We start from the raw sequence: 26,984 nt of genomic DNA, 5'->3' as shown, positions 1-26,984 counted from the left end.
GCCTCGGTGAGTAGGCCCCGCTCGCCAGGCCAAAAATTCTCCACCAAGAGTAAACCTTGGAAATCACTGGCACATGAACATATATCATTTGATACAAGTCACTATTTCAGAAATGGTATATAACCTTCTATAGGTAAGGGAGTAGAAATTTGTCTGGACCTGTTTCCAGGCCTCATTTTTGCTTCATTTCACCTATGCACAGGGCATAATTTAAATGTTGCAGATGATACAAAGCTCAGAAATGTACTAAACAATCAGAACAATAGTAACAGGATTCATGAAGACATAGGGCAAAATTTAGCCCTTGTTGGGTGAGCGGGCCCCACCAGCTCGGCGGTAGGCTGGCAGCCGAACTCCGCCACCGAAACGGGCCCTGCCGCCATTTTGAGCGGGTGGGCTGCCCGACGGGAAGCGCTATGCGATTCCTGTGTGGGGGGAGGGATTCCCCAACTGTTAAAGTGCCCTCTTTCACACATGCGCACGAAAGAGCGCACTTCTCCCTGAGACTAAGTGCTATCTCAGGGAGATTGGTGACAGTTTAAAAAACCTCAAAAATAGAAAAATAAAAACATTATTAACATGTCCCCTTCATGTGACAATGAAATGGGACATATTAATAAATATGACATAAAGTTTAATAAAGATTTTTAAAACGGGCATGAAACCTCATCCCGCCAGGGCTCTTGGCCTTAAGGTTGGATGGGCAGGGCCTTTAATTGGGTTAATTATCCTGTCAATTGCCTCAATTGGCCATTGACAGGTCGGCAGGTGGAAAGCTGATTTCAAAACAAAAATAGAATTACCTGGAAAAACTCAGCAGGTCTGGCAGCATCGGCGGAGAAGAAAAGAGTTGTTGTTTCGAGTCCTCATGACCCTTCAACAGAACAACAACAGTTCTGTTGAAGGGTCATGAGGACTCGAAACGGCAACTCTTTTCATCTCCGCCGATGCTGCCAGACCTGCTGAGTTTTTCCAGGTAATTCTGTTTTTGTTTTGGATCTGCAGCATCCGCAGTTTTTTGTTTTTATCAGGAAAGCTGCTTTCACTGTCCGCCCGCTTTCCTGAATATTTAAATGGGGCGGGATGACATCAGGGGTTCCTCCCGATGTCATCCTGCGTCATTTTCTCATCGGCAAGTGGGCCCCACCTCCAAATCACCAACGGGAAAATTTTGACCATAGACTGGTAAAATGGGAAAATTCATGGTAAAACAAATTTAATGCAGAGGGTTGTGAAGTGATACATTTTGGTAGGAAGAATGAGAATAGGCAAAATGAACTAAGTGGGGCAATTCTAAAGTGGATGCAGAAGCAGTGAGACCTGGGGATGTTAGTACAAAAATATCTGGGGATCCTTGGCTTTATTAATAGTGGAATAGAGTACAAAAGCAATGGAGTTATACTAAACCTTTATAAAACTCTAGTTGGGTCTCCACCAGAATATTATGTCCAATCTTGGGCACAATATGAAAGGATATCAAGGCCTTTGAGAAAGTGCAAAAGAGATTTACTAGAATGGTAACAGGGATGAGGGACTTCAGTTATTTAGAGAAGTGAGGGTGGCTTTCAAAGCTGAGAATGTTCAAAATAATGTAAGATTTTGATTAAAAAAAAGGAGAAACTGTTTCCATGGCAGAAGCGTCGGTAATCAGAGGACACAGATTTAAGTTGATTGGCAACAAAACCAGGGGTGACATGATGAAACATTTTTTCTAATACAGTGATTTTTATGGTCGGGAATGCATTGCTTGAAAGGGTGGTGGAAGTCGATTCAATGGAAACATTCAAAAGAGAGTTGGATGAGCACTTGAAGGGGAAAAATTGCAGGTCTTTGGGGAATGAGCAGGCGACTGGGATTGATTGAATATCTTTACCAAAGAACCAGCACAGGCTTAATTAGCTAAATTGCCATTTTTTTTTGTTATTTGATTGTATAATAATTTTTTGCTAGTAAAACAGAGGCAACCAGATGCAATTTCCATCCCCAGAATTTTCCACAGAAAGAAGTTATTGGTTTATGCCAGTTTTAAACATAAAATTTCCACTCACTAAAATGTTTTGCACCAAAATCCCTGCATGCTAAGTTACCTATTTTAGCTGTTGCATGAGTAGAAAGGTATTGAGAAAGGCCCTGTATTTATCCAAAGGAGGTTGTAATTTTGGAGGGAGAACCACTTTTGAAATTCTTTAGCGTATCTAGTGGCTGGTTTCAGCTTGATGTTAGTAAAGGCCTGTGGGCAGGTGATTCACACCCCCACCTCCATCCCTCCCCTTTACGCTTAGATGATACATGGGTAGGGACACCATGAAAAATAGTGAAAAAAATGCACTGGTCATGGAAGTCTTATCCTCAATAACAGTCACAACAATCTAGATCATTAATCAAAAATATTAATAACAGTCAATATTATAATATAATTTGAAACTAGCAAATGATGGGTCTTTTTATTAGAAAGCGTTATTAATATTATTTATAGAGAATCAAGGGAGTCAGAGGTTATCAGGGGAGTTAAGGCCACAATCAAATCAGCCGTGATCTTATTGAATGGCGGAGCAGCCATAAAGGGCCAAATGGCCGACTCCCATTCCTAATTTGTGTGTTCATATATTAGAACTTTAAAAGCTGGTTAAAGATCATATGAACAGTTTTCTTTTTAAAAAATCAAACAATGTACAATCTTGACGCCTTCTATTAAACTCAACCCATCTTCTGTTCGCTGAGGTACAAGCTGTAAAATTTGGCAAATGATCTGCCGAAAGATCAAACAAATTTGAGATGCTCAGAAGCGCCACACACAAACCAAAAAGTGGAACATCTTCCATGAATCATTTACTCAGGAGAAGCTATGTGGTGAAGAGGCTTATTCCTTCAGTTGTAAAGTGATGTTTGAAGACTGATTTTACACAAGGATTCACAGACCATACATATTCCTGGCAAGGCACAGCCTTCTAAAGGATGTCCTCATTGTGAGCAATTGGGTTGGAAGCTGTATGAGTGCAATTAATTGGATTGTGGACATTTGAAAAGCCTGTTCTTTGGTAGAAAAGGTATTCAGCTCTCTGTTGCTGTTGCACTGACCCAGGAAACCAGATATCAGGACATGTTCACCTGACAAGAATATCTGTCACCCGAGGCACATAACATGGCTGGATGAGGCCAGGAAAATGCCTAACTAGTGTCTAAAAGTGAGCCAGACGTAAAAGAGATTAATGTTATTGTAACCTTTAAATGGACATTCAGAGCATAATTTCTGGCAGCGCTCAATGCAAGGTCTCATTGAGCTACTGATAGACGTGTGTTTATTGAACCTCTACCTCCCAGTGACTTTGCTGGACTTTTGCTGAAGCTGTGCAATAGATGTGCCACATTATAAAAAAGTATCAGGCAATTAGCTGCAATAAGCTGATTGCTCTGCTTGTAACCAAACATGGCAATCTGAAGTGTTCATTCCTTTAGTATTCACAACTTGCAGATCCTTATGATTTATTTTATTGTGCAACCAGGACACCAGCATGCTAGTGATATATTTTAGTAATTAAATCAGTATTTTGTGGCATGCAATTAATTAGCAGATCAATCTTCTGAAAACATAATAACAGTATTCAAAAATATTTTAGCTGCTTTATGTAGCTGCGGTACTAGTAACTCAATTTCACAAAGAGTCCAGATATCTGTAGCAAAAAATTACTACAAGGTAAGGTACTACAAGTCCAAAACAGCCTAGTGGCTAGAAAGTCATTATGGGTTCTAAGGTATCCAGGTATTAGGTTACTTCCTTTGGTACAAGATCTGCTTTCCAAAAAGCCCCTTAAATTAAATTGAAGTAGCAGGCATGAACTTATGATAATAAGAAATTCATAGATAGGTTGGTAATCATCATCATTCTTATCTTTTTATCAGTATGAAGCTATTCAGTGTTGCGATTGCCACTGATTGTACGGAGTTTGAGAGACTTGCATGGACTGTGAAAACACTCAATGAAATGTTCCACATGAGCAATATTTTTTTCATTAACCTTAGGAAAAAAAAACCTTAGCAGCTTTGCAATTACAATAAACTAATGGTGAAGAAAATAATCATTGACATAAAAATAATATTGCATTTTATGTCAGACCAGGTAATTTGCAGCTAGTTTAAAGAAAATTATCTAAATTATCATGATATTTAAGAATTTAAGAATTTTATTTAAGATTCTTTTTCAAATGAAATGAATGTACTGCACTGTAATGTGTAGTGTAGATGGAAAGAGAGCAACTGATTTGAAAAAGCCCAGACAATATGGAAAGTGAGTTGGGGTAGTGGGGCTAAGGGGTAAGATTTGAATTGACTGAAGAGAAAATGAAACAGATTGTATCAAAAGAGACATGTAGGGGGTGTGACACCCTGATGAGAATAAACAGCTCGAAGTAGTTGACAGACTTCAACAAACTGAAAACCTCTGTTCTTTAAAGTGACTGTACGCCACATTAGGCCTTAGGCTCTTGATGTCATTGTTCAGCACTGACTGTTCTGAACAAACCCACTAGGCTATAGTCAATTTAAATTAAAACCATGTAATGTAATAAAGGGATACTCCTGAAGTGTTTTCAATCAAACAGATGGGGATTTGGAGCAGGACAGCGTGTGAATGGGTTAGTTTGATGATTAAAAGCTAAATTCAAACAAGGATGTGTTCAGGTCCAGCAGTTTTGTAAGTTACTATTTTATACGAATTCTACACAACTTTAAATCCTTCAGTGCATGGATCAATTTTGTAAACAATTTTTTTATTCTTGTATATGCTTTTATAGGAATAAACTACGTTGCTTATCATTTAACTTATAATAAGATGAAGGCAGCTGTATACAGTGAAAATTGTACCATTGGTTTGAAGATTCAACACACATTACTTATGTTTTTTAAATTCCATTCACAATGGAAGAATTTACCTATCACAAGGAAGATCTTTTGGAGCAATCGTAGCGTCCCGCCACCTGGGCTAGAAGCTCTGGGCTTGAGGCCCCCTCTGGGGTTTGATGGCCAGGGAAGGTGCATTCATAGTGTGGCCAAACAGGTTGATTATCAGCAATGTAGATCCTTCCACTCTGCCTGGCAATAAGAGCAGGAGAGTTTCCTGGTCAGCCATACTGCATACTGCAGATGGCAACAGCAAATCACTGTAGCATTTTGCCAAGCACAATCATAGACCAATCCAATGGAAATCCATGGCCACCAATGCCCCCTTAGGGCGTGGTACCTGAAGGAGGAGGAACAGGATACCTTTCATGAAAGATAATGAGTCAATAATATTATCAACATACAAATCTAAACACACAGAGCCAAATATACCCAGCCCTGTGGTGGTGAGCTTGGAGGCAGGGATGGCAAGGAAAATAGTAGGAAACTACATTGGGACATCTCCCGGATGCGTGCCCACCATCGGGAAACTTTCCCAGAGGTGGGCTGAGAAGTGGCTCAGCTGTCTGCTCATGGAGCGGGTAGCTGATTTACATAGTTAAGGCCCGAATAAAGGGAGATTTTCCGGCCACCCTGCTATTTTTTCAGCAGGGGGAGCAGTTTCCCACCGCATGCGCAGGGTGCCAGCTAAATGGTGACAGCCTCCCTGCAGCAGGGCACATGGCCATCAGAGCTGGAAGCTCCATACCATAAAGAGGGGCCTAAAGTAGCAAACAGCCACAATTGTGGCCCACACCAATCCAGCAGGAGGATTTTCCTGCATTCATATGCATTTATCAGGCTGAAACCATCTGATTTGATTACTCCTGTGCAGGCCAGCAACGATGCCTCCGTGTTGAGCCACCCTCTCAGTTACTGACCTGTCTCAGGAGCACCAACCTCTCCTGATTGTTCTGCCAAGGCGCCAGTGCTGGCAGCCCTCTGATTGGGCTGGCAGCATCAAGAGACCTCCCACCATCCTTAATTGAATAGTCAGCATGGAGGTGGTCAGTTAGGAGGCTGCCTCCAAGAATATCCCTAAGCTGGTCTCAGTCCCAGCAAGTGTGGGCTCATTTGGTCCTGATTTCAGAATTCCAAAGCCCATGGCAAAATTCAGCCCATAAACCTGCAATAAACTGAAGAGAACAGGTCTGTTTTACTTTTTCAAGAACAGTTGAGATCTTATAAAATATCAAAAGATGTATATCAGTTCTATTTTAATGCTTTGACATTAAGAGAAAAAGTTAAATAACATTTTCTTCCCTGAAAGAAAATAGATTAAATGAAATATGAGATAAAGACATTGTTTGCCTTTGTGCATTAATTTGATCATATGATTTAACCAAGTAAAGGTTAGTTAATTAAGGTGTATTCAACATTCTTCATTGTCTTAATTTTGACAATGTTCTATTTTTCCACATCAGTGAGAGGAGCACTTTGTGTTACTTTCAAAAGAATTGAGGACATCCATGCCCACATTAATTTGAGAAAAATAATTTTAGCTTTTGGAAGCTATGAATTCAAAGTTTGGATTTTATTTCTTTCACTGGCTTTCCCCAAACCTATGGCTGCAATATTCAGCTTCGTAGCCTGTGGGTGCCAGTGCTATGAAGTCCAAGCATTGGAAAATGGTGGCCAAACTGCTTCCGGCCACTTCCTGTGCAGCCCATCCACCACTCCATATTTGTAAGGGCACTATACAACTGTCTTGATTTATGTGTACCAGAAGCATGCAAATTGGGCAAATTGTGACATCAGTCTAGTGCTGATTTGGAGTCTGACCTGCAATGCTAGACTTCACAGGTGCTGTTGCTGCTTTCTCTTAAACACTCTCAGATAAACATGCACTCAGCAGCACAATGGAACCCCTCCTCTAGCACAATCCTCTTTCTACCAACACCACTCACCCCCCCACCCACCACCCCCTCAGCCACTATCACTATTTAAAGGTACAGCATGTGACTTTCAGGCTTTCTTTTGCAGCTGCAGTGTGTGGAAGTATTGTGCACTGTGTCATTGGAGGTATTGTGAAAAGTTGTTGGAATCAGAAGGGTGTGATGCTAGACTTTATCGAGGATGTCAGGGAAGTTTGAAGGCCTGTCAGGAGAAAGCCTGATATCATTAATGATCTATAATTACAATCTCTCATGTGCTGCAGCTTAACAGTGACATGCAGCAGAGACAGCAGAGAGGGAGGAAGAAGAGGGCTTTTTATAGATGGGCCTACCCACCAAGGGTCTTCAGCGAGCATTTCTCCTAGCTCCACCTCAGCCAGGAACAGATCAGAAAAGGTTACTTTTTACCAAACTGCACCACCACCTCTTATCAAACTGACAACTGCACAGCAGGACAAGGACAACGCTGCCAGTGGCGGTAAAGATCACCATTGCACTCAATTTCTACACAAATGGATCCTTCCAGATGCAGGCAGGTGACATCAGCGATATTTTACAGTTGCCTGTGCAGTACTGCATCAAGGAGGTGACAAAATGCCTGTAACCCAGGAGAGGGGAGTTCATCATCTTCTTCCTAAACAAAGAGAAACAGGAGGACTCGCACGTAGTTTTGCCAAGATACAGAGTTTCCTAATGGTGCAGCGAATTATAAAATGCAGTCACAAGCTTCTGTGGCATAATATATTACAACAATTGCAAGGGCTGCAGCTCCCTGAACATGCAATTGGTGTGTTACCATGCACAAAATATCAGATCGGCAAATGCTCACTATTCTGGTAGCTGCCAAAATGCTTTCATCCTGTGTCAGTCTGCTGTTCCAGCCATGTTTGAGCCATCCTAATGAACCAAAGACTAGCTGCTTGGTCAAAAGGGTGGCGTGCATTAAATCCCTCTTCTATAGCCCATCACAATGTACCCTTGGCCAAAACCCAGAAATAAAATACACCACAAAAACATCACAATTCCATAACAATTTTATCCAATGACACTTCCAATTATACATACAAAACCATTCCACCAACTGCTGCGGCCTGAATGTACCTCCCATTTAAGAGGTGCAGTCTATATGTCATGATACACACCTTAGGCTGCATTTTACATGCCCCTGCCAGCTGTATTTCTGGGGGGGAGGCACGTAAAATAGGCTGAGTGCCCAGTGAGGGGCGGAAGGCCCACTTGGCCCTTGTTAAGCCCACCAGCAGAGCATTATGGCTGCAGGGTGGGCCAGCATTTGAACAGTTCAGCTCCACGGCGACATTGCTTCCAGGGAGGTGGGTGACCCATCCACCTCCCCGTTTTATTCAGCCTCTTGACTCCTGTTGAGCATGCAGTAGGTCAACAGCCATGTTGGGCTGCATTGCATAATCAATGAAATGAGCAGGCAGCATGAAGTTTGCATGTATCACCCCGAACAGGCATTGGGTAATCATGCATCATGATCCCCACATCGGCTAATGGGACGAATCAAATTTTTAGCACTTTGCACCTGCTACAAGAGGAAGTGGGTAGCATCCCTGTCTCTGAGCCAGAAGCTCTGGGTTCAAGTCCCACTCCAGTACTTGATGGGCAAGGAAGGTGCATTCATAACACAGCCAAACTGGTTAATTATCAACTTGTAAATCCATCTGTGGTAATTATGGTTTTATGTAATGTGTAGTATACTTCTATAGTCAGTCATCTGAGTTAGTAAACAGAAGTATGGAGACAAGATTTGAGTTGAAAGCACACAAGTGTAGCTGCTGAGTACCTTTGTAAAGAAACAGAATGTGTTCCACCTAAGAACTTGTCTACTGATCAACTCTGTCCATTGTACCAACTCGGCCATCCCAAAACAAGCATGCAACCCGGATCCATAAGTCCCAACAAACTGGTGACCAGGATCCGACACCTTTCAACACACGTTAATGGCAGGCAATAAGATTGGGAAAGACATGGTCAACCATGTGAAAGAAAGAAATTGGAACGCCTATTATCACTATTCATAGCTCCAGGCTATAACATGCTAGTAAAAGCATCCCACAGCAACTTGGATTCCTTAGGGAGCTGGTTGGCTCAATTGGCTGGACGGTTTGGTGCTGATGCTAGAAGCATGGGGTTGATCCTCCTTCCAGCTGAGACGGTTGCCCTACCCATGGTGGAGATCGCGGTATTATGGGTCGATTCTGCATTTGGGCAGAGAACTGAAGAAGAATCAGCTACCATTCTGCAAAAAAAAATCTAAAGCTGTATTTACCTCAACTGGCCATGTGTGTCCTCCAAATCCAAAGAGATCTGAGTTTCTTAAAAGTCTGACTAGATCTCAAATTTGTCTTCATCTGATTGACTACAGGACAAGATTCCATCCTAGGCTTTCTTTATTACTTGTCATCATTGTACCCAAGCAAAACAACTATAAACAGAGATTATTCAAATGAGAAGCAGATACAGAAAATGCTGGTGACATTTGGTGGGACAGGCAGGCATAAAACATTCACTCCTTCAGGTAAAATACCTTTCCTCCAAACAATTTTCCTCCAAACTATTTTGGTTAAATTGTGCCAAAAAGCCCAGCTCAACTGAACAGAAATTCCAGACTTAAAAATGTGTGTGTCATTGAACCCTTCTGGATACAAACTAACATTGATTCAAAAAACACGGGGAATAATTTGACACAATATTATAATCTTTTACTCTAAATGACATAAACCAGTGAAGTTGTGTGTAAATCTAATGATTAGATTGAGCAGTTTAAATCACTTGTGGCACAGTGGTAGCATCCCTGCCACTGAACCAGAAGATTCAGGTTCTAAAATAGGACTTGATGGCTATGGAAGATGTCTTTAAAATGTAGCCAACGGTTTGAGTCTCAGCCTGTAAATCCATCCAATATGGCAGGCAATAAGAGTGGGAGAGTTTCCTGGTCAGCCATACTGCAGGGGGCAATGGCAAACCACTGCAGTACTTTGCCAAGCATAATCATGGTGCAATCCAATGGAAGTCCTTGGTCAACAACATCCTCTTAAGGCATGGTACTTGAAAGAGGAGGAGTTTAAATCACATAGTAAGAAACAAAGATTTTTTTTATTGCAAAAAATGCTGTGACACTAAATCAAATGCCAGTTACAAAACAGCCTCCATTCTTTTCTGAGTCATTCCCCCCTACTCTCAGCTACAGAAAAGACATGTTCTATACTGCAAATTTTCTATACTAGTGTGCATTCTAATGAAACAAGAACTGGCTCTGTTTATTTGTCAGCTTGGCAGAGTTAGTAGTATTGACAGCTCTGAGTTGGAAGGTTTTGAGTTCAAAATCCATGCTTCAGATTTCACACATAATCTGGGCCGATACTTTGGTACAATACTGTTGGGGTGTTGTCCGGTATGAGATGTAGTTCTTCCAGTGACACATTAAAGATCCCATTACTTTTCAAAGCAGCACAGAGAATTCCCCAATGCTCTTGCAGCATTTTTCTCTCAACCAACAGCAGCAAAAGAGGATTAACAAGTCACTAATCTTGTTGTGTAAAATAGCTGCCATGTTTCAATATGCAATAACTGTCACTGCACTTCAAGGTAATTAATTATATATAAAGCACATTGGAACATTTGAGAGACATGGTAAGGTTCTTTATGCAACAGTTGAGGGTATCATATTGTAAGACCATAACCGTGTCAATATAGGTTGCGAAATGTACTCAATTTAGAACTGTAACACAAACATCCTTCTTAATTCAAAACTGCTGGTAGTGATAATTTCTTAAATCTGATAATACAGTCTTGATAGTGAAAAAGTGCATTAGTCACCTGCTGCCCTGGGCTTCGTGCAGCACTGCACATCTCATTTAGGCTTTTCGCAATGGACAAATTGCTTCTAGAGGGTTACTATTGACCTGAAATTTGGAATAATCTCTGATGATTTTTATATTGCTAGCCTAATAATCCTTTGCATGTTTTGTGTTCTTAATGTATGTTTCTTCATGTATTTGTATCCTCTCTATTTATCAACTATTATTGAAAAGCCATCTTCCATTTTCAGCATAGTTTCTCATTGGAGATTTCATTCAATTGACAATCCAGATAATGATATTCCATGCCAATAGCTACCATCCAAGGCACTTTTACACCAGTGAAGTTCTATTGTAAGTAATAGGTCAGCATAAATTTATTTTCAAACTGCTGTGCATCGCCAGGTTTCTTTTTAATAGAAATAGTTGCAATGCATAAAGGTTATGCCATGATCAAACTGGGATTTGGAGTAATTTACTTGCCTGTTTTTACATTAATACTGATGTTATTATTTGAGTGCAAGTACATTACTTCCTACCTGTTCCTTTTTTAAGTCCGGAAAAAATGATTACAAAGAAACTAGATTTTGTTAGGAAGGCGGGTGTGATGAGGTAGCTTCTCTTCCTCCTTTACGTTCCCAACTGGCAACAATTTCAAGCAAAAAAGGGGAGTTAGCTTTAATTCCCTTGTACGTGGCAGAGTTGACACATGTAAAGTAATAGCTCATTTTCAATTGCCATGTTTAGCATATGTCTCATGTTGGCTCTGCAAGGCCTGCAGGCCGGTCCCATGAGTTCAGCTCAGCTAGCAGTTGCTGCCACTGCACAGCCCCCCTTAGCCTTGAATGCTAATAGCTTTGAATCGTGTTCAATGGTGATGTTAATTTTCCAGCAAAAGCATTATGGGTATAAGTGTACCTGACATCTCCAGTCAATGAGCATGAGTCTTTGTGTCTTTGTGTGTGTGTGTGTGTGTGTGTGTGTGTGCCTGTGTATGTGTGAGCGCATGTTACATTCCTGCAGATGGTATTCTACTGAATATGTCCTTCTGTGGAAAATTGCACAGTTCTAAACCTCTAGGTGCAGGAGGCTGTTAACAGTTGCTGATGATAGTAGGCAAACATTAACATAATAATTAGTGTCTTGTAATTGTTTCATTAAAACCAGTTGTTCCATTTCTCCTCATGTTTTCCCAGAAGAGAAGCTGAATTTGGATGACAGCCAGTGGGAGGACATCCACGTCGTCACCGGAGCACTAAAGATGTTTTTCAGAGAGCTGCCTGAGCCACTTTTTCCATACAGTTTTTTTGATCAATTTGTAGATGCCATAAGTAAGTACAATACAATGTTAATTTAACCCTCAGAGCACTAAAGAGCAATTCTCTATTCTGTACACAACCACTTAGTAGGATGAGGTTAATATTTTTTTTAATTTGCTAGCTGAATGGCATCCTTAAATGAGTGCCCTGAATGTAGTTGTGTTTATTCAGTTCCAGTTTCTTAATATTCATGACAGCAATTTATTTTGATAGTACACTTTTGTACTTACTTCATGCAATGTTGTAACGCTGAAAAATACAAGCTGTCCCATTTATATTTTCAACCAATAGTTAGTTCAACCTGATTGTAACCTGGTTATATGTCACAACGTGTGTAAGCAGATCTCCAGCCAGAAGATTCAGAGGAATTATAAACTATTGGTTTAATTACTACACATTCCCAAGCTTCATTCTTCGATTGCATGTTGGACTGTGTTACTTAAAAAGAGTCACTGGCACAAATCAGATGGGTTTTAGCAGTTTTTGATTTGTTGTTAAAGTGCTTTCTTTTCAATTCTTTGAAAAAAAAACACTTTGAATGCATAACGAGGAGAGAGGGGGAAGGCCTTCCCAGTTGTAAATACATCAAACTTAAATGATAGGATAAATTTATCCTATTTATTTTTAACATTCTAATTCAGAAAAACTTTTAACTTGTAATACAGAAACAAAAGGCACTTTTGGCTATTGATGTTGAATGCCAAAGCAAATTTGATTTGTATAATCTTTGGGGCAAATAAATAGTTTTAGCAATAAAAGGAGAAGATGTTGGGAAATACTCAGCAGGTTAAGGCAGCATCAATGAAGAGAGAAACAGAGTTAACGTTTCAGGTCAATGACCTTTCATCAGAACTGAGAAAAGTTAAAGATGTAACAAGTTTTAAGCAAGTGCAGAGGCAGGGAAATGTTGGAGGGGTAGAAAGAACAAATGGGAAGGCATGTGATAGGGTGGAAGGCAGGAGCGATGAAATGACAGAAGGGATGAAGGCCCAAGGGAAAAGCAGGTGGTAATGGGACAAGTAAAGAAAAAAGGCTTGGGTTTAGAGGAAATGTAAACAACAATAATGTTATAGAGTTGATTTTCCAGGCAAGCTTCCTTGGTGGACACATTTAACTTTACTTACAAGACAGCAGCAACAACTACATCTGTGCACCCAATTCTATAACTAAAGAAGAACTCTCTCCTGGAGGTTCCCCACACTGCTAACTGATTGGTTTACACAGATCATGTGATCTTACAACACAGGATTATCCTTAAAGCTATAATCCTACGTTTATCAAAACTATAATTACTACATTCCTCCCTCTTTAACTATTCTGTTTTTACTAGCGTGACATCCGCCAGGAAGCGCTATGTGCTCCCTTTGCAGGCGGGGGTGCTCTCTTTCACGCATGTGCACGAAAGAGTGTACAGATCTCCCTGAGACGAAATGCTGCCTCCGGGAGATCAGCTTGGAATTAAAATTTTTAATAGAAATGATCAAAAAAATTCCCTGACATGTCCCCTCATCTGACACTGTCACATGAATTGGGACATGTCCATGGCTTTTCTTGAAAGATTTGCTAAAAATTTAAATACCCTCATGAAACCTCATCCCACCGGTGCATGTGGTTTCATGCTTTTTCCAAAGTCTGCTAGGGCTCCTTAAGGTTGGACGGGCAGGTCCATTAATTACCTTAATTAGTTTTTCAATGGACTCAATAGGCTGTTAACAGGTGGGCGGGTGCGCAGCTGACTCGGCTGCTCCCCTTCCAACCCGAAAATGGAAACGACACCGGGTGATGTCGGGACTTTCACCTGACGTCATCCCGCATCATTTTACGTGTCGGCGAGCGGGCCCCGCCCCTGCTCACCTACCGAAAGATCCTGACCTAGGATATTTATCTCATGACATTACAATATTTACAAAGGTCATGAAATTACTAGTTCAGTCTTTCAGGTGGTTTCCTGATCAGTGTGGAACGTCGTAGCTCTACGACTTCTGATTCTTTGGTAGGAACTACATTCCCTGGAACCACATTAATATCAGGCACCTCATTAGTCACACTGCCTTTCATTTTGACAGAGACATCGGGCATGTCTATCCTTGGTTGAGCAACTCCAACAGGAACTAAAGGTTCATCGATGGTTACAGGTGGAACATCATTTTGTTGGGGTATCTCCCTTCTTCTTAAATGATCCACATGCTTACAAGGATCCACTATCATGTAGCATGAAAATGGTCTAGTCACAGAGCTTACTTTACCAGGTAATCATTTTGGTCCTCCACCAAAATTCTTTACATATACTGCTTCTCCAACAGTAAATTGTCACTCTCAACAATGCAAATCATGAGTCGCTTTTGGTTCCCTTGACTTTTCTGCCTTCCACTCCAAATTGGGAAGTATCATGTTTAGTGTCATTCGAAGACAGCGAGCGCCTCATCAGTAATTCTGCAGGTGTTGCTCCAGTCATAGTGTGGAGCGTCATTCTGTAGTGAAATAGAAAATGAGCAAGTCTCGTTTCCAACGATTCACCTGTTAACTTTTTTATTCCCTCCTTAAAAGTTTGTACTGGTCTTTCCATAATTACGTTAAATGGCGGATGGTATGGTGCAGTCTTCATATGGTTGATACCATTGAGGCTGACAAAGTGTTGGAATTCAGCACTCGTAAATGCTGTATCATTATCTGAAACAATTGCCTCTGGGAATCCATGGATGGCGAAGCTTTGGCGTAGATTTTCTATAGTAGCGCCTGACATTGGTGAATTTGCCTCGTAAACATCTAACCATTTGGAAAGAGTATCTATAATCAGTAGAAATATGGTTCCAAGGAAAGGACCAACGTAATCTCACCCAGGGTCTACCAGGCCACTCCCATGGATGTAATGGGGCGGCCACTGGAAACATTTGTAGCTGTTGACATTGCACACAATGTTTTACCACCTTTTCAATATCACCGTTCATCCCCGGCCACCAGAGATAACATCGCCTTCGTTCACGAGATTCCTGGATAGGCACTCTGCAGCACTACTAAGATGGTTCCCTTCCTTGTGAAGGAACTACTACTCATGCACCCCATAATAGAATACCATCTTAACTGTTCATCTCGTGTCTTCGGTTGAAAAATGGCTTCAATTCATCAGAGACTGGTTCCTGGGACCAACCATGTAATACTCGGTCTCTCACTCGAGACAGGACTGGATCACGATTCATCCAGTTTCTTTTCTGCCTGGCACAGAATGGTGAGGAATCCAAGAAATTCATTACTAATATGAGCTCTTTGAAAGTTCTACGATTTTTGCTTTCAAAGCCTCTTTAGCTTCATTCAGCTGATTCTTCAAATTTTCTGCCTCCTTCTTGTATCTGTTGGCTTCCTCCTGGAATCTTGAACATTGCTTACTCTTCTCTGCCAACTGGCTCTTTGATTTGTTCAGAGTGACAATGAATCCTTCCTGTTTCTCTTTGTAATTTTCCAGAGGTATAAACTTTGACCTGAGGGATCTTTATATTGTGTGTGAAGGTATTTCGACAGGTTTTCCTTCTCTTTTCAAAGCTCACTCACTTCGTCTTGAATTATGTAACTCAGCACAGTCTCCTTGAGTTTTTTCTGCTGTTCTTCCATGTCGTTGTTTAAAACAGTCTTCATTTCTTCAGGTTGCTGAATGGCTACACACTCCTTTATTGTCAAGTTGCAGTCCTTGGACTCTCCAGGCTCTTTCTGTAGCACTTTGCCTTGTTCCTTTTCCAACTCAGGAACTCTTTCTGCTTCTTTTTGAAACCTCACTGTCCAGCGAAGGTTAATTTCCCTCAACCAATTCATTCCCACCCAACTAGAAGAATGGTGCCATTTTGCGCCCCTTGAATTGCTTGTGAATCCTTTACAGTGCTTTCCATCATAAGCACTATTTCTAACACTTTCTTAAAATTAAGACCCACTTCAGCCAGCAATCTTTGCTGAATAGCATGCTCCTGCACACCACATTCCAAATGATCCCTGAGCATGTCATTCAGAATTTCACCGAAATCACAATATTCCATTCGTTGTTTTAATTTTGCCACTTAGGTAGCTCTGTCTGTCCGTGGCTCTATTCTGTAAATTGAACCTGAACCTCTGCATTGTGACTGACGGCTTGGGTTGAAAATGTCCCTTAATGAGGTCTACTAATTCATTGAAAGTCTTCAAATCTGGGGCACTGGGGGCCGTGATGCTTCGAATTAACTGTAGGTCTTGCTCCCACAAACACTCAGGAGAATTGCTCCCCTCTTTTCCTCCCCTGTGATCTCAATGGCTTGTTAGAAGAATGCAAGACGATCTATATATTGAGACTAGTCATCTGTGGCTGTTTCAAAGGAATCGCTTCTGTCAAACTGTGTCATCTTGGATGAGTGTATCTTTCTTTCTTTTTAATGAACTTAGACACTCACAATCGCTGGGTAAGGGACAGTACTGGATCTGATTTATCCTTGTCACCAGTTTGTTACAGAGTTGATTTTCCAGGCAACTTTTCTTGGTGGACAGATTTAAGTTTACTTACAAGACAGCTGCAGCAATAACATGTGTGCATCCAACTCTATAACTAAAGAAGAACGCCTAGAGGTTCCTCACGTTGCTAACTGATTGGTTTACACAGATCATGTGATCTTACAACACAGGATTATTCTTAAAGCTACAGTCCTATGTTTATCAAAACTATAATTACTACAAATAGCAGAATAATTACCAAGAATTGGTGTCTGAAAAAAAATGGGTGTGGTAGTTATGATCTGAAATTGTTGAATTCCATTTGAGTTTGGAAGGCTGTAAAATGCCTAATTGAAACCTGAGGTGCAGTTTTTCAAGTTTCTATTGAAGCTGAGTAAATCAGTGCAGTTTTGGGTTCATTCATACTTATTTTTTAAAATCCTGCTGATAAAGATTTCATCATAACAAAATCTCTGGTATAAAAACTGGCTTATTATATCCTCTGGTCTTGATATTGATTTCAATCATCTGAAAGCAAGCTTGAGCACTCAGGTGGAAAAACATTTTTAAAGTGTTTACTGTTTCAACTTACATACATTTGCAGCATTATACTTTATACAACATTGAATATTTTCTCTCTATTCTATTTGTACTTTGGCAACATTGAGCATTTTTAGGACTCTGTGAATCATAGTTTATTGAATTTATACTCTAGCCACCTGTTATGCTACAAACTACAACAACGAAATGACCCTGCATTTCCTCACAATGCTACGATAATCTTCGTTATGCATTGCAGTGCTACTTTCAAATCTGTTCAATTTCTTGCAATAGAATCACGAACTCATCATCTTACAATTCAAATCTCAGAGGGCTTGTGTCAACTCTTTAACAATCTATCCAAATAGTCTCACTCCCCTATCTGTTCACCATAGCCCTGTAAATATTTCCTTCCCAAATATAAAGCCAATTCCCCTTTGAAAGTTGCTATTGAATCTGCATCCACCACCCTTTAAGGCAGCACATTCCAGATCATAACAAGTCACTACTTAATAGAGAATTCTAATCTCACCTCAGGTTCTTTTGTCAATTCTCTTAGATCTATGTCCTCTGGTTACTCATCCAGAAAGTGCGAACAGTTTCTCATTATTTAATCTGTTAAACCTACTCATAATTTTGAACACATTTTTAAAATCTCCTTTAATCTTCAACTCTAGAATTAGCAATATAGCTTCTTTAGTCTCCCCACATAACTGAAGTGCCTCAGCCCTGTTGTTACTCTGGCAAATTAATTTCTTCTGCACCCTCTCTGAGTCTCCCTTAATGTCCTTCCTAAAATGTGATGCTCAGAATTAGGCATAATACTCATAAACAGGGGTTGCTTGTCATTACAAAGTTCTCACGCAATTGCTGTTTAATTTTTCTGTGCGCTGTCAATTCCATAAGTCAACAGCTGAACAAATAAAGATTTTCTAACTGGCAAGTTTAAACTGTCTCGAGGAGGACGAGAGAATAAATAAAAATGAGGCCTGAACACAGTGGGTAGAATAGTCGCAACTTTAAAAATTTTCAGGCATTGGGACCATTTATGGGTCCCCACCCTACTTGTGCTGCAGGTGTGTCCTGCGACATGATCTTAGGGGTGACATGCAGGCTGCCTCCACATTCACCATCTGATTAAAGATGACAGGTGGGACATGGATGTGGGAGGCCCAATGGGAGGGCCCACAGGAATGGCCACTTGGCAGGCCCACTGGGAGAGGTGGGTGCTGCCTAGGCAGAAGGAAAGTGTGAGGATACCTCAAAATGGAGTCACTGTTGAAAGGCTTCAGAAGATTAAATAAAAAATAAGGCCCAGAGCTGTTAGGGTCATTAATGTGTGGAGGGAAAACTACCTGGTTCAGCCTTGTGGGTCCATGATAGCAAGCTCCGATGTCCCTCTGACCTTCTGGTGTGAAACCACCTCTGACGGTCTTCTGTGCTCCAGACTCAGCAGGAGGCACATGTGCCCTCCTTAACATGGAATTACTGGGCACAATTAAGGGCTAACTGCCCTTTTAAACATCTTGTTTGACTACCCACTACAGATAGGCAGGGTTAGGATAGGGTTAGCTGCTGCTATCACAGGGACCCTGCCTCCAGGAAAATCTTCAGTATGCAAGAACATGTCAGGGAGTAGGTCCAACATCTCGGTCCAATTTTCCATGCCCTCCCTCCAATACCACAAAGCTGTCTCCATAGGGCCAAGAAGATTCTGCCCAGTGTTGCATTTGAATGTGGATCACTATGGATTCAATTTGAAAAATTCAATGTTTTGATTTAATTTGCCTATATTAGATTCAGTGTCAATTAAAAAAAATGTATATACTGTGTTAGATCCAAAGTCTACTGATTTTTGCTCTGTACCATGTTGGTCACATCGAGGTTAACCCACTCAAAGTAAATGGATTAACATCTTCATCTGCTGAACTATTACACCAATCAAAAAACTTGATCAAAAGATTTTCATATAAGTCATATGGCAGTGGCATAGTGGTATTGTCACTAGTATTCCAGAGACCCAAGGTAATTCTCTGGGGACCAGGGTTCAAATCCTACCATGGTAGATGGTAAAATTTGAGTTCAATAAAAGTCTGGAATTACTAGTCAAATAATTGTCACAAAACCATTGCTGATTGCTGTAGAAAAACCTACCTGATTCACTGGTCTGGCCTACATGTGACTCCAGACCCACAGCAATGTGGTTGATTCTTAAATGCCTTCTGGATGAGGGCAATAAATGCTGGCCTAGCCAGTGATACCCATATCCCATGAACAAATATGTGTAAAATTATGGAACTAACCACATGATTACTTCTCCAATATGCTACTGAGATGAATAATTAAACACATGTTGATATGCAATGTGCTAAAAATGAGAATTGCAATTATATACTTTGGTGATTTATTGAAATATTTTCTGTTCCTTTTTCTTCAGTAGTTGTAGCTTTTACTACTTCCCTAATGCTGTATCACACTCAGTACTCCCTGTTTGCAGCACACTTCCTCTATGTTTCCACCATAGGAATTATGAAATGTCTATCAGCTGCACCTCATTAATGTACCTGATCTAGGCAAAACTACAGACCCAGTTATGCTTTAGCTATACCATTTCTGCATTCCCTGTAATACAAGCAGTTTAAAATAAAACCTAGTGATTAAATTGACCAGTACAATGGCAGTAAATTAAACAAGTACAGTATGTCTTGATTGCTTCTCATGCTATCAGTGGATATGTCTGATTAATCAGACGACTGGAGACTCATTTTATTATAAATGGTTCTACCAGCTGTTTTTGATAGACTTCAATTACGTTGCATTCCAGGTATAGTCTATAGAGTGTTTGTACAACAATTGTATCTGGTCTCTTTGCTATCTAATATCTTTCTTCTTGAGCACTTCATTTTTGATACTGTTACTTTGGGAAAGTTTTAGATTATCATGCAATGTATCTGCTTCATGATAACACTAGCAATGATAGCATTAGTCTAATAATACTACATCATGGAAATTAGTGAAGTACATAGAACCCAAAATTTTTGATAGATTTGCATGCTGATTGCACCACTCCAATGTACGCAACTAACCATTTCTCTTTCTGACACAACGTATTCCTACATCCAACTGAATTAAGCAATACAAAAATGAAGAAAAATGAACTAAGTTCCGTACCTGGCCACTAAGCCCTTTCAATTTTTTTTTTCAATTTGTTCCAATGCTGCATGCAAAATGCTCTCCAAGCTACAATTGAAGAATCAACACTATTGGCTAGTCTCCATATTGATAAGGATCTCTTTTATTCATGAAGTCTTGAAACTGAAAGCGGTACACATACATATAAAAAGAGGGAGAAAATTCAACTGAACCTCCCAACCAATCAATGATGCAACCGTGTAAACTATTCACCTATGCCTTAACTACACCATCTCTGAAAGAGGGGAAAAAAAATCTCGTGGCTAATTCAGAAGAAGCTCTAGGAAACTGCTGTCTGGCTTCCATAAGGCAATCCAGCAAGATCTAAGAAACAGTGACAGATCATGACTCATCACAATCACGACTAACTAACAGCTTATCCTCCATAACTGGAAATGCCCTCTTCTGTCAAGAACTTGTCAAGCTCCCTTATTAAAGGTTGTAGTGACTCCATACTCACCACATGTCACAGCCATCTGTTCCAGATGGCAATGGCTCTCTGTGAAAATAAATACTTCCTGACATCTAATCTAATTTTGCCTATGGATTTTAAAGGCATGAATACTAGTCCCACCATTGCTAACATTTCAATAAGTAATATAACCACACTATCCAATCTCTTCAATATTTTAAAATCTTAGTGTATTTATTCTCTTTCAGAATATGCTTCCACAAAGTAATGACAATACCATTTCAGTTCACTCTCTTGTAAGATTTCTGGGTACAGGACCACAGATACCTAAATAGGCAGTCGATTATTCATATGTAATTTTAAGATAGTTTATTAAAAAGCAACAGTTTAGATATGATACATTAATTAATTAGACAGAGTAAGGTATACGACACATAACAGCTTGTGATAACAGCATTCATCTCTCTAGTCAAAGTGTTAGGAAACTCTTTCCTCGATCTCGCGATCATCCTCTTCCTCCTCTGATCCATCAGCCACCCAACAAGCACCTCCACCTCACCAGCACCTCAGCCACTCATTAACACCTCAGCCTCAGCACCTCAGCCCAACTCAGCAACACATCAGCCCATCTCAGCAGCACCTCAGCCCCAGCACCTCAGCCCGCCTCAGCAACACATCAGCCCCAGCACCTCAGCCCACCTCAGCAACACATCAGCCCATCTCAGCAGCACCTCAGCCCCAGCACCTCAGCCCATCTCAGCAGCACCTCAGCCCCAGCACCTTAGCCCACCTCAGCAACACATCAGCCCATCTCAGCAGCACCTCAGCCCCAGCACCTCAGCCCACCTCAGCAGCACCTCAGCCCCAGCGCCTTAGCCCATCTCAGCAGCACCTCAGCCCCAGCACCCTAGCCCACCTCAGCAGCACCTCAGCCCCAGCACCTTAGCCCACCTCAGCAGCACCTCAGCCCCAGTACCTCAGGCCACTACCACCAGTATGACACCAATCTATGTAAACTTTTTGGGGGGCTGGTCACTTACCCAGTGTCAATCATCTATCTAACTATTCTGACCAATGGATACAGGACAAGTACTCAAAATGTCAGGATGGTTACCATCCCCCCTCTGTGCGTCACCCTGCTCGAGGTCTGTTTGTTGGTTTACATCTTGCGGAGGGTCATACCATGGTCTTTTCTAAACATTTGGGAGATAAGGGGTGCACAGGACACCATCTAACAACTTGGGAATCTGAAAAGGGCAACCTGAACTAAGTGACCTTGCTGTTTCTGAGGTCAAATGTTTAGAAACAGAGGCAATCAATACTGCTTAGAAAATCCTATAAAATGCAGAAGATACCCACATATTAAAGACCCTGATTTCTTACAGTCAAAGCTACACATTCTAAGCTTTGAGATCTTCCTTATTCATCCTCCTGCACTCTCTCCATGATCTATATCCTTCACCATATGCAGTGACACCTCGCCACCAACTCTATGTACACTTCTACTGACTCTGTGCTACCATTTAGCTTAACCAGTTTTGATGAGACATACTTTCTTTAAATATTGGGAAATTAAAATAGTTGCAACATTCAGTTCCTGCTAGGGCCTGGGATGAGTTTCCAACACTATGGGCCAGGTTTTCATCTCCAAATGGAGGCGGGAATTGGGGTGCATGTTCTGAAATGGGTCCTTCTATCTTGGTCTCCAGGTGTGGGACTTAGTTCTTAGACAGACTGAAGACATATTCTGATATTTGCTTAAAATGTGTTTATTAGTACTAGATCTAAACAGGTTATGATGCATGTATGTTACTCCTAGGCATGACTTCAACCTTCCCCTTGAGAGTCTAATGCATGACTGACTGATGTCAGTGCTACCTCATCATTTATGTCATACATTAGCATCCCATCTATATCCCTTTATGCTACACCTCCTCTCAAGTCTATTACTTTTTAACAACATGAAACTATGGGTGGAATTTTCCACTCCGGGCTAAGTCTCGTGGCAGGCGTAGGAAGTCGGAGGGACTCCTGATGCAGAGTGTAGCAGGTAACCCCCCCTCCACCGCCCCCACAAATGGCAGAGTTGCCCTTCTTGGGACCCCCCGCAGTTGCCCTTACCCGGATCCCTCCTTTTAGTGTTGCCCTTCCCTGGACGACTCGCTACCTTATAAAGTTGTCCTTTGCCGGACCCTCCCCCCTTGGACCTCGCCTCCCACCCCACCTCCACGTTATGTGTTCCAACGGATCCCCCCTTCCTTTGTGTGCATGCCATCTGCTGTGCATTATACTGCTAGCGCCCGAGAGAAGAACAGTGTGAATGGCAAAGGCAGCATCTAGTGTCAGATAAGTGAAAGAGATCTCCTGCTCTGGGTGCACACCACGTTTACAGATTGGGAAACTGAACAGTCTGATTTCCTGCTGGTGGGACAGAAGATTTCACAGGGATGCAAGATTCTGGTCTGTTTCCCCATTTAACGAACATTCATGACATGAAAATTACGATCTCGACGTTCACCAGCAGAAAAGGTGACCCACAATGAACCCACCATGGAAGTGCTGAGGAGAAGATTGCAACTTGTTTTCCCGCTGGCAGATTTTCGACTTTTGGCCTCACTCCAAATTTTCCATGGTTCCCGTCACTGGCGACATTGGAAAATTCCACCCTATATCTTTAGTTATTTATAATATATTTCTCTAACTCCCTTTTTACAACTATAGATTCTAGCCAGCTCCAACTTCTACTCGCCCCTTCACTAAGTCACCGTCCTGGAGGAATTCAATCTCCCTCAGTATTCTTGGCCTTTAGGGAAGACGACTTTAAGACATGAGGACTTTCTTCTGCATTTGGTAGGATATCATCATCTGTAGAGTAAGACAACACTTTAGCAGCATTGCTGGGAAGCTGAATGTAGCTTGCAAGATGATTGAACTGCAAGGACAATGAAGACTTTTCAACAAAAGACTGATGCAAAAGAGGAGACTAAAGAGAATTAACCTTTGGACCTTCTGGGACTAGATGAGATGAACTCAAGACACTCTGGGGAACTCTTTACTCCCTCGAAGGACTTTGGGAGGATGCCCCAGAAGAGGAATGATCTTTAACTTCAAGGAAGACTGTCACAGCTGTATCATCCACTGCTGTATTAAAGACTGAAAAAACATTGAGAATCTGAGATTTCAATGAACTTAGATGATGGAGAAAAAGACAAGCAATTTTAACTAAGACTGTCTGGAAAAGAAGAAGAAATGATTTCCCACTGATATTTCAGGAGGACTGTCTGCTTTCTGTAGGCTATGGTTAGAGAACCACACTTCACTCAGTGTGAGGTTGCTTCACTATGAACAATGGGAAAAATTGCTAAGAACATGGAGACAAGCCAGCCTCATCTTCTGTAATGTGACAAGTTTCCTGTAGACAATCAACACTGGGACAAGGTTGCTTTACAGGATTCTGCAGCTTTAGGAATGTTAAAGATTCTGCCGCAGCTTCTGTGCTGACCTCCAGCTGTGGATAAAAGAAGACTTTCACCCTTGGAAGGTACCAGCTCTTTAGCGTTGTGATCCTCTATGGACTCTGACCTGGACTCAGGCAAAGCATTCTCTGTGGAAGACTCTTCATGGGCAACAGGAGATAAAGTAAGCAATACATTGATAGGTTCAGTGGAACTAAGATCTGAATGCTGCTCAGCCACTAAAAGCACAGCTGATTCTCCTAAAAAAGACAATAGAGATGTCATAAGGTGCATTCATCAAAGGGAAAGATGAATCATTCTCCAGGGCCTCAACCTCTGAGAGATCACTCAGTACTGTAAGGGATTCTTCCTCATCACTCTCTAGAAAGAGCCAATTCAGGCCCAGCAGGTCTTCATGCAGGAGGTCACCGTCTGCTGCAATGCCTTCTGTATCCTCCATCTCTGGCCTTACTTTGTGATTAACTGAGAGATTCAAAACTTCAATCTCTGCCCTGGAGCTAATGAATGGTGCCTCTGTGAAAGAAAGGAACTTACTGTTGATTATATAAATTTTCTCAGCTTTTGAAGGCTGAATTTCCATGGCAACTAAATGAAAAGGTGAAGAATGAAAAACATAGAGCCGATTCTCTTGTGCCATCATGATACATCTGATTTACATGATACATTAGGGATGGCCCAGATGTAATGCGGCAATCATAAAGACAAAGATTGGCTGATGATAGCCTAGGCAGTGGACTTACTGTTAGTCTTGGTAGAGGTGGAAGAGGTAATTGGATGGGAGGCAAGTGATGTCCAGCAGCAGGTTGCAATTTTAACATGGAACCAGGAGGAGCATTCCTAATGCTTCTTAAATTCTTAATTGAATCTAATTTGGGCACTGCCCTTTACGCCCATAGCACTTAAAAGACTCTTTCTTGGCATTCATGTTGTCATTTTGGTCCTCTTTGACCCAAAAAGGAATTTTTAAATGTCAAGATGTAACAACCACCAACATGAATCATGCAGGACAACAAGGCCTCCCTGATATGTTTCTTGTAAAACAATCATGTGTGCCTATATTTGAAGAGGAATGCAAATGGTTAAATAGTACCAGGGGGACAGAGGCTACTCAATGCAGTCATAACTTGAAGCATCCATGCATCAACCATATCCAAAAGTCAAATGTTTGACAAAGCTCAAGTTATGCAATTAATTTCAACCATACAATTGGTGTTTTGAAGCAATGCCTAGACTGATCAGAGATAGCGTTATGGTTTAAATCTTTCCCCCCATTTAGGGTTTTCAGAATAATTGTCATCTGCTGTATGCTCCATAACCTCACCTTGCAAAGAGGCTCAGCATGTTATTTTCTAATGACTGGGATAGCCAAGACATGGCAAAATGAGAAGGAGAAAATGCCAATAATGAATTAGCAGACGTATCAGCAGTATAGGAAGGAAGATCGGTGTGCCAGGCAATGTTTTAATATGATTTCCAAGGATTGCTACAGCTACAAGATTTCTTATTGGAACAATCACAACCTTCCAAGTAAACCTGCCCAAACTAACCTTGTCATACACTTGCGCACTCAATTCTTATCTATTGGCATCTTATGCTAGGATCTTTCTGAATGATAACCAAAGACAAATAAATACTCAGCACAAAGTTCAAGTCAAGCGTGAGACACTTATTTTATATGCTTGGAGTTTGGGTTAGAATTGTATTTCTTCTTGGTACCTTTGCTTTATTTCAGATGTGTGATATCTAACTTTGCACAACTTAAGGGTTTCTCCAGTGCAAAGAGTGCAAGTGTTGACTGGGTGTAAGGTTTCACTTAGACTTTATAAAAACAAAAAACTGTGGATGCTGGAAATCCAAAACAAAAACAGAATTACCTGGAAAACTCAGCAGGTCTGGTAGCATTGGCAGAGAAGAGCAAAGTTGACATTTTGAGAGCTCATGACCCTCCCACAGAACTAAGTAAAAATAGGAGAGGGGTGAAATATAAGCTGCTTTAAGGTGGGAGGGGATGGGGAGAGATAAGTGGGGGGGGAGGTGGTGGTTGTAGGGACAAGCAAGCATTGCTAAGAGCAGATAATCAAAAGATTTCAGACAAAAGAACAAAGAGGTGTTGAAGGTGGTGATGTTATCTAAAAGAATGTGCTAATTAAGAATGGATGGCAGGTGGGGTGAAATACGACTAAAAGGGCATACAAGTTATCGATTTAAAAATAATGGAAATAGGTGGGAAAGGAAAAATCTATATAAATTATTGGAAAAAAACAAAAGGAAGGGGGAAGAAACGGAAAGGGGGTGGGGATTGAGGAGGGAGTTCAAGATCTAAAGTTGTTGAATTCAGTATTCAGTCCAGAAGGCTGTAAAGTGCCTAGTCGGAAGATGAGGTGCTGTTCCTCCAGTTTGCGTTGAGCTTCACTGGAACAATGCAGCAAGCCAAAGACAGACATGTGGGCAAGAGAGTAGGGTGGAGTGTTAAAATGGCAAGCGACAGGGAGGTCTGGGTCATTCTTGCGGACAGACCAAAAGTGTTCTGCAAAGTGGTCGCCCAGTCTACGTTTGGTCTCTGACCGTTTTGCAGAACACCTTCCCACCTCCTAGCTCAGATGCTTGAAATATTCTGATTGCAATTCAGAGGACTAGTGCTCCTTCCTTTTAATTGACTGTTTTGGGATGAAATACTTTCATTGTTTGAAAATTTTATGAACATTGTTCACAATAGGATAGGTTTTCTCTGTGCATTTTATATACTAAAATTGTAAGTGCATTCATTAGGAACACATTTATGATTTCAACATTTCCCCTCCAGTGCTCAGCACTGAAATGTTTTAAAAACAATTTCTTTCCTATCTGCTGAAGGCTGCAGGGCCCCTGTTCTGCCTCAACAGCAGCCACTGCTCCTGATGGCACTGCTGAGGTTGCTGAGCTGTCAGCCCTCTGATTGGCTCAGC

At 41.2% G+C, this 26,984-nt stretch overlaps 1 protein-coding gene across 3 annotated transcripts in view; it reads left to right on the top strand.

The window, feature by feature from the left end:
- The window catches only part of arhgap15 (Rho GTPase activating protein 15), a 781,647-nt gene that overhangs the window by 653,072 nt on the left and 101,591 nt on the right, over positions 1–26,984 (top strand). For all 3 annotated transcript variants that reach the window (XM_041201317.1, XM_041201315.1, XM_041201316.1), the window contains exon 12: positions 11,851–11,985. In XM_041201317.1, coding sequence (XP_041057251.1) covers positions 11,851–11,985 — 135 coding nt within the window. The remainder of the gene's footprint in view (positions 1–11,850; positions 11,986–26,984) is intronic.

The sequence above is a fragment of the Carcharodon carcharias genome, chromosome 12, assembly GCF_017639515.1.
Source record: "Carcharodon carcharias isolate sCarCar2 chromosome 12, sCarCar2.pri, whole genome shotgun sequence".
Lineage (NCBI taxonomy): Eukaryota > Metazoa > Chordata > Chondrichthyes > Lamniformes > Lamnidae > Carcharodon > Carcharodon carcharias.
The sequence above is the reverse complement of the archived record's forward strand: the minus strand, read 5'-3'. Positions and strand labels throughout refer to the sequence as shown.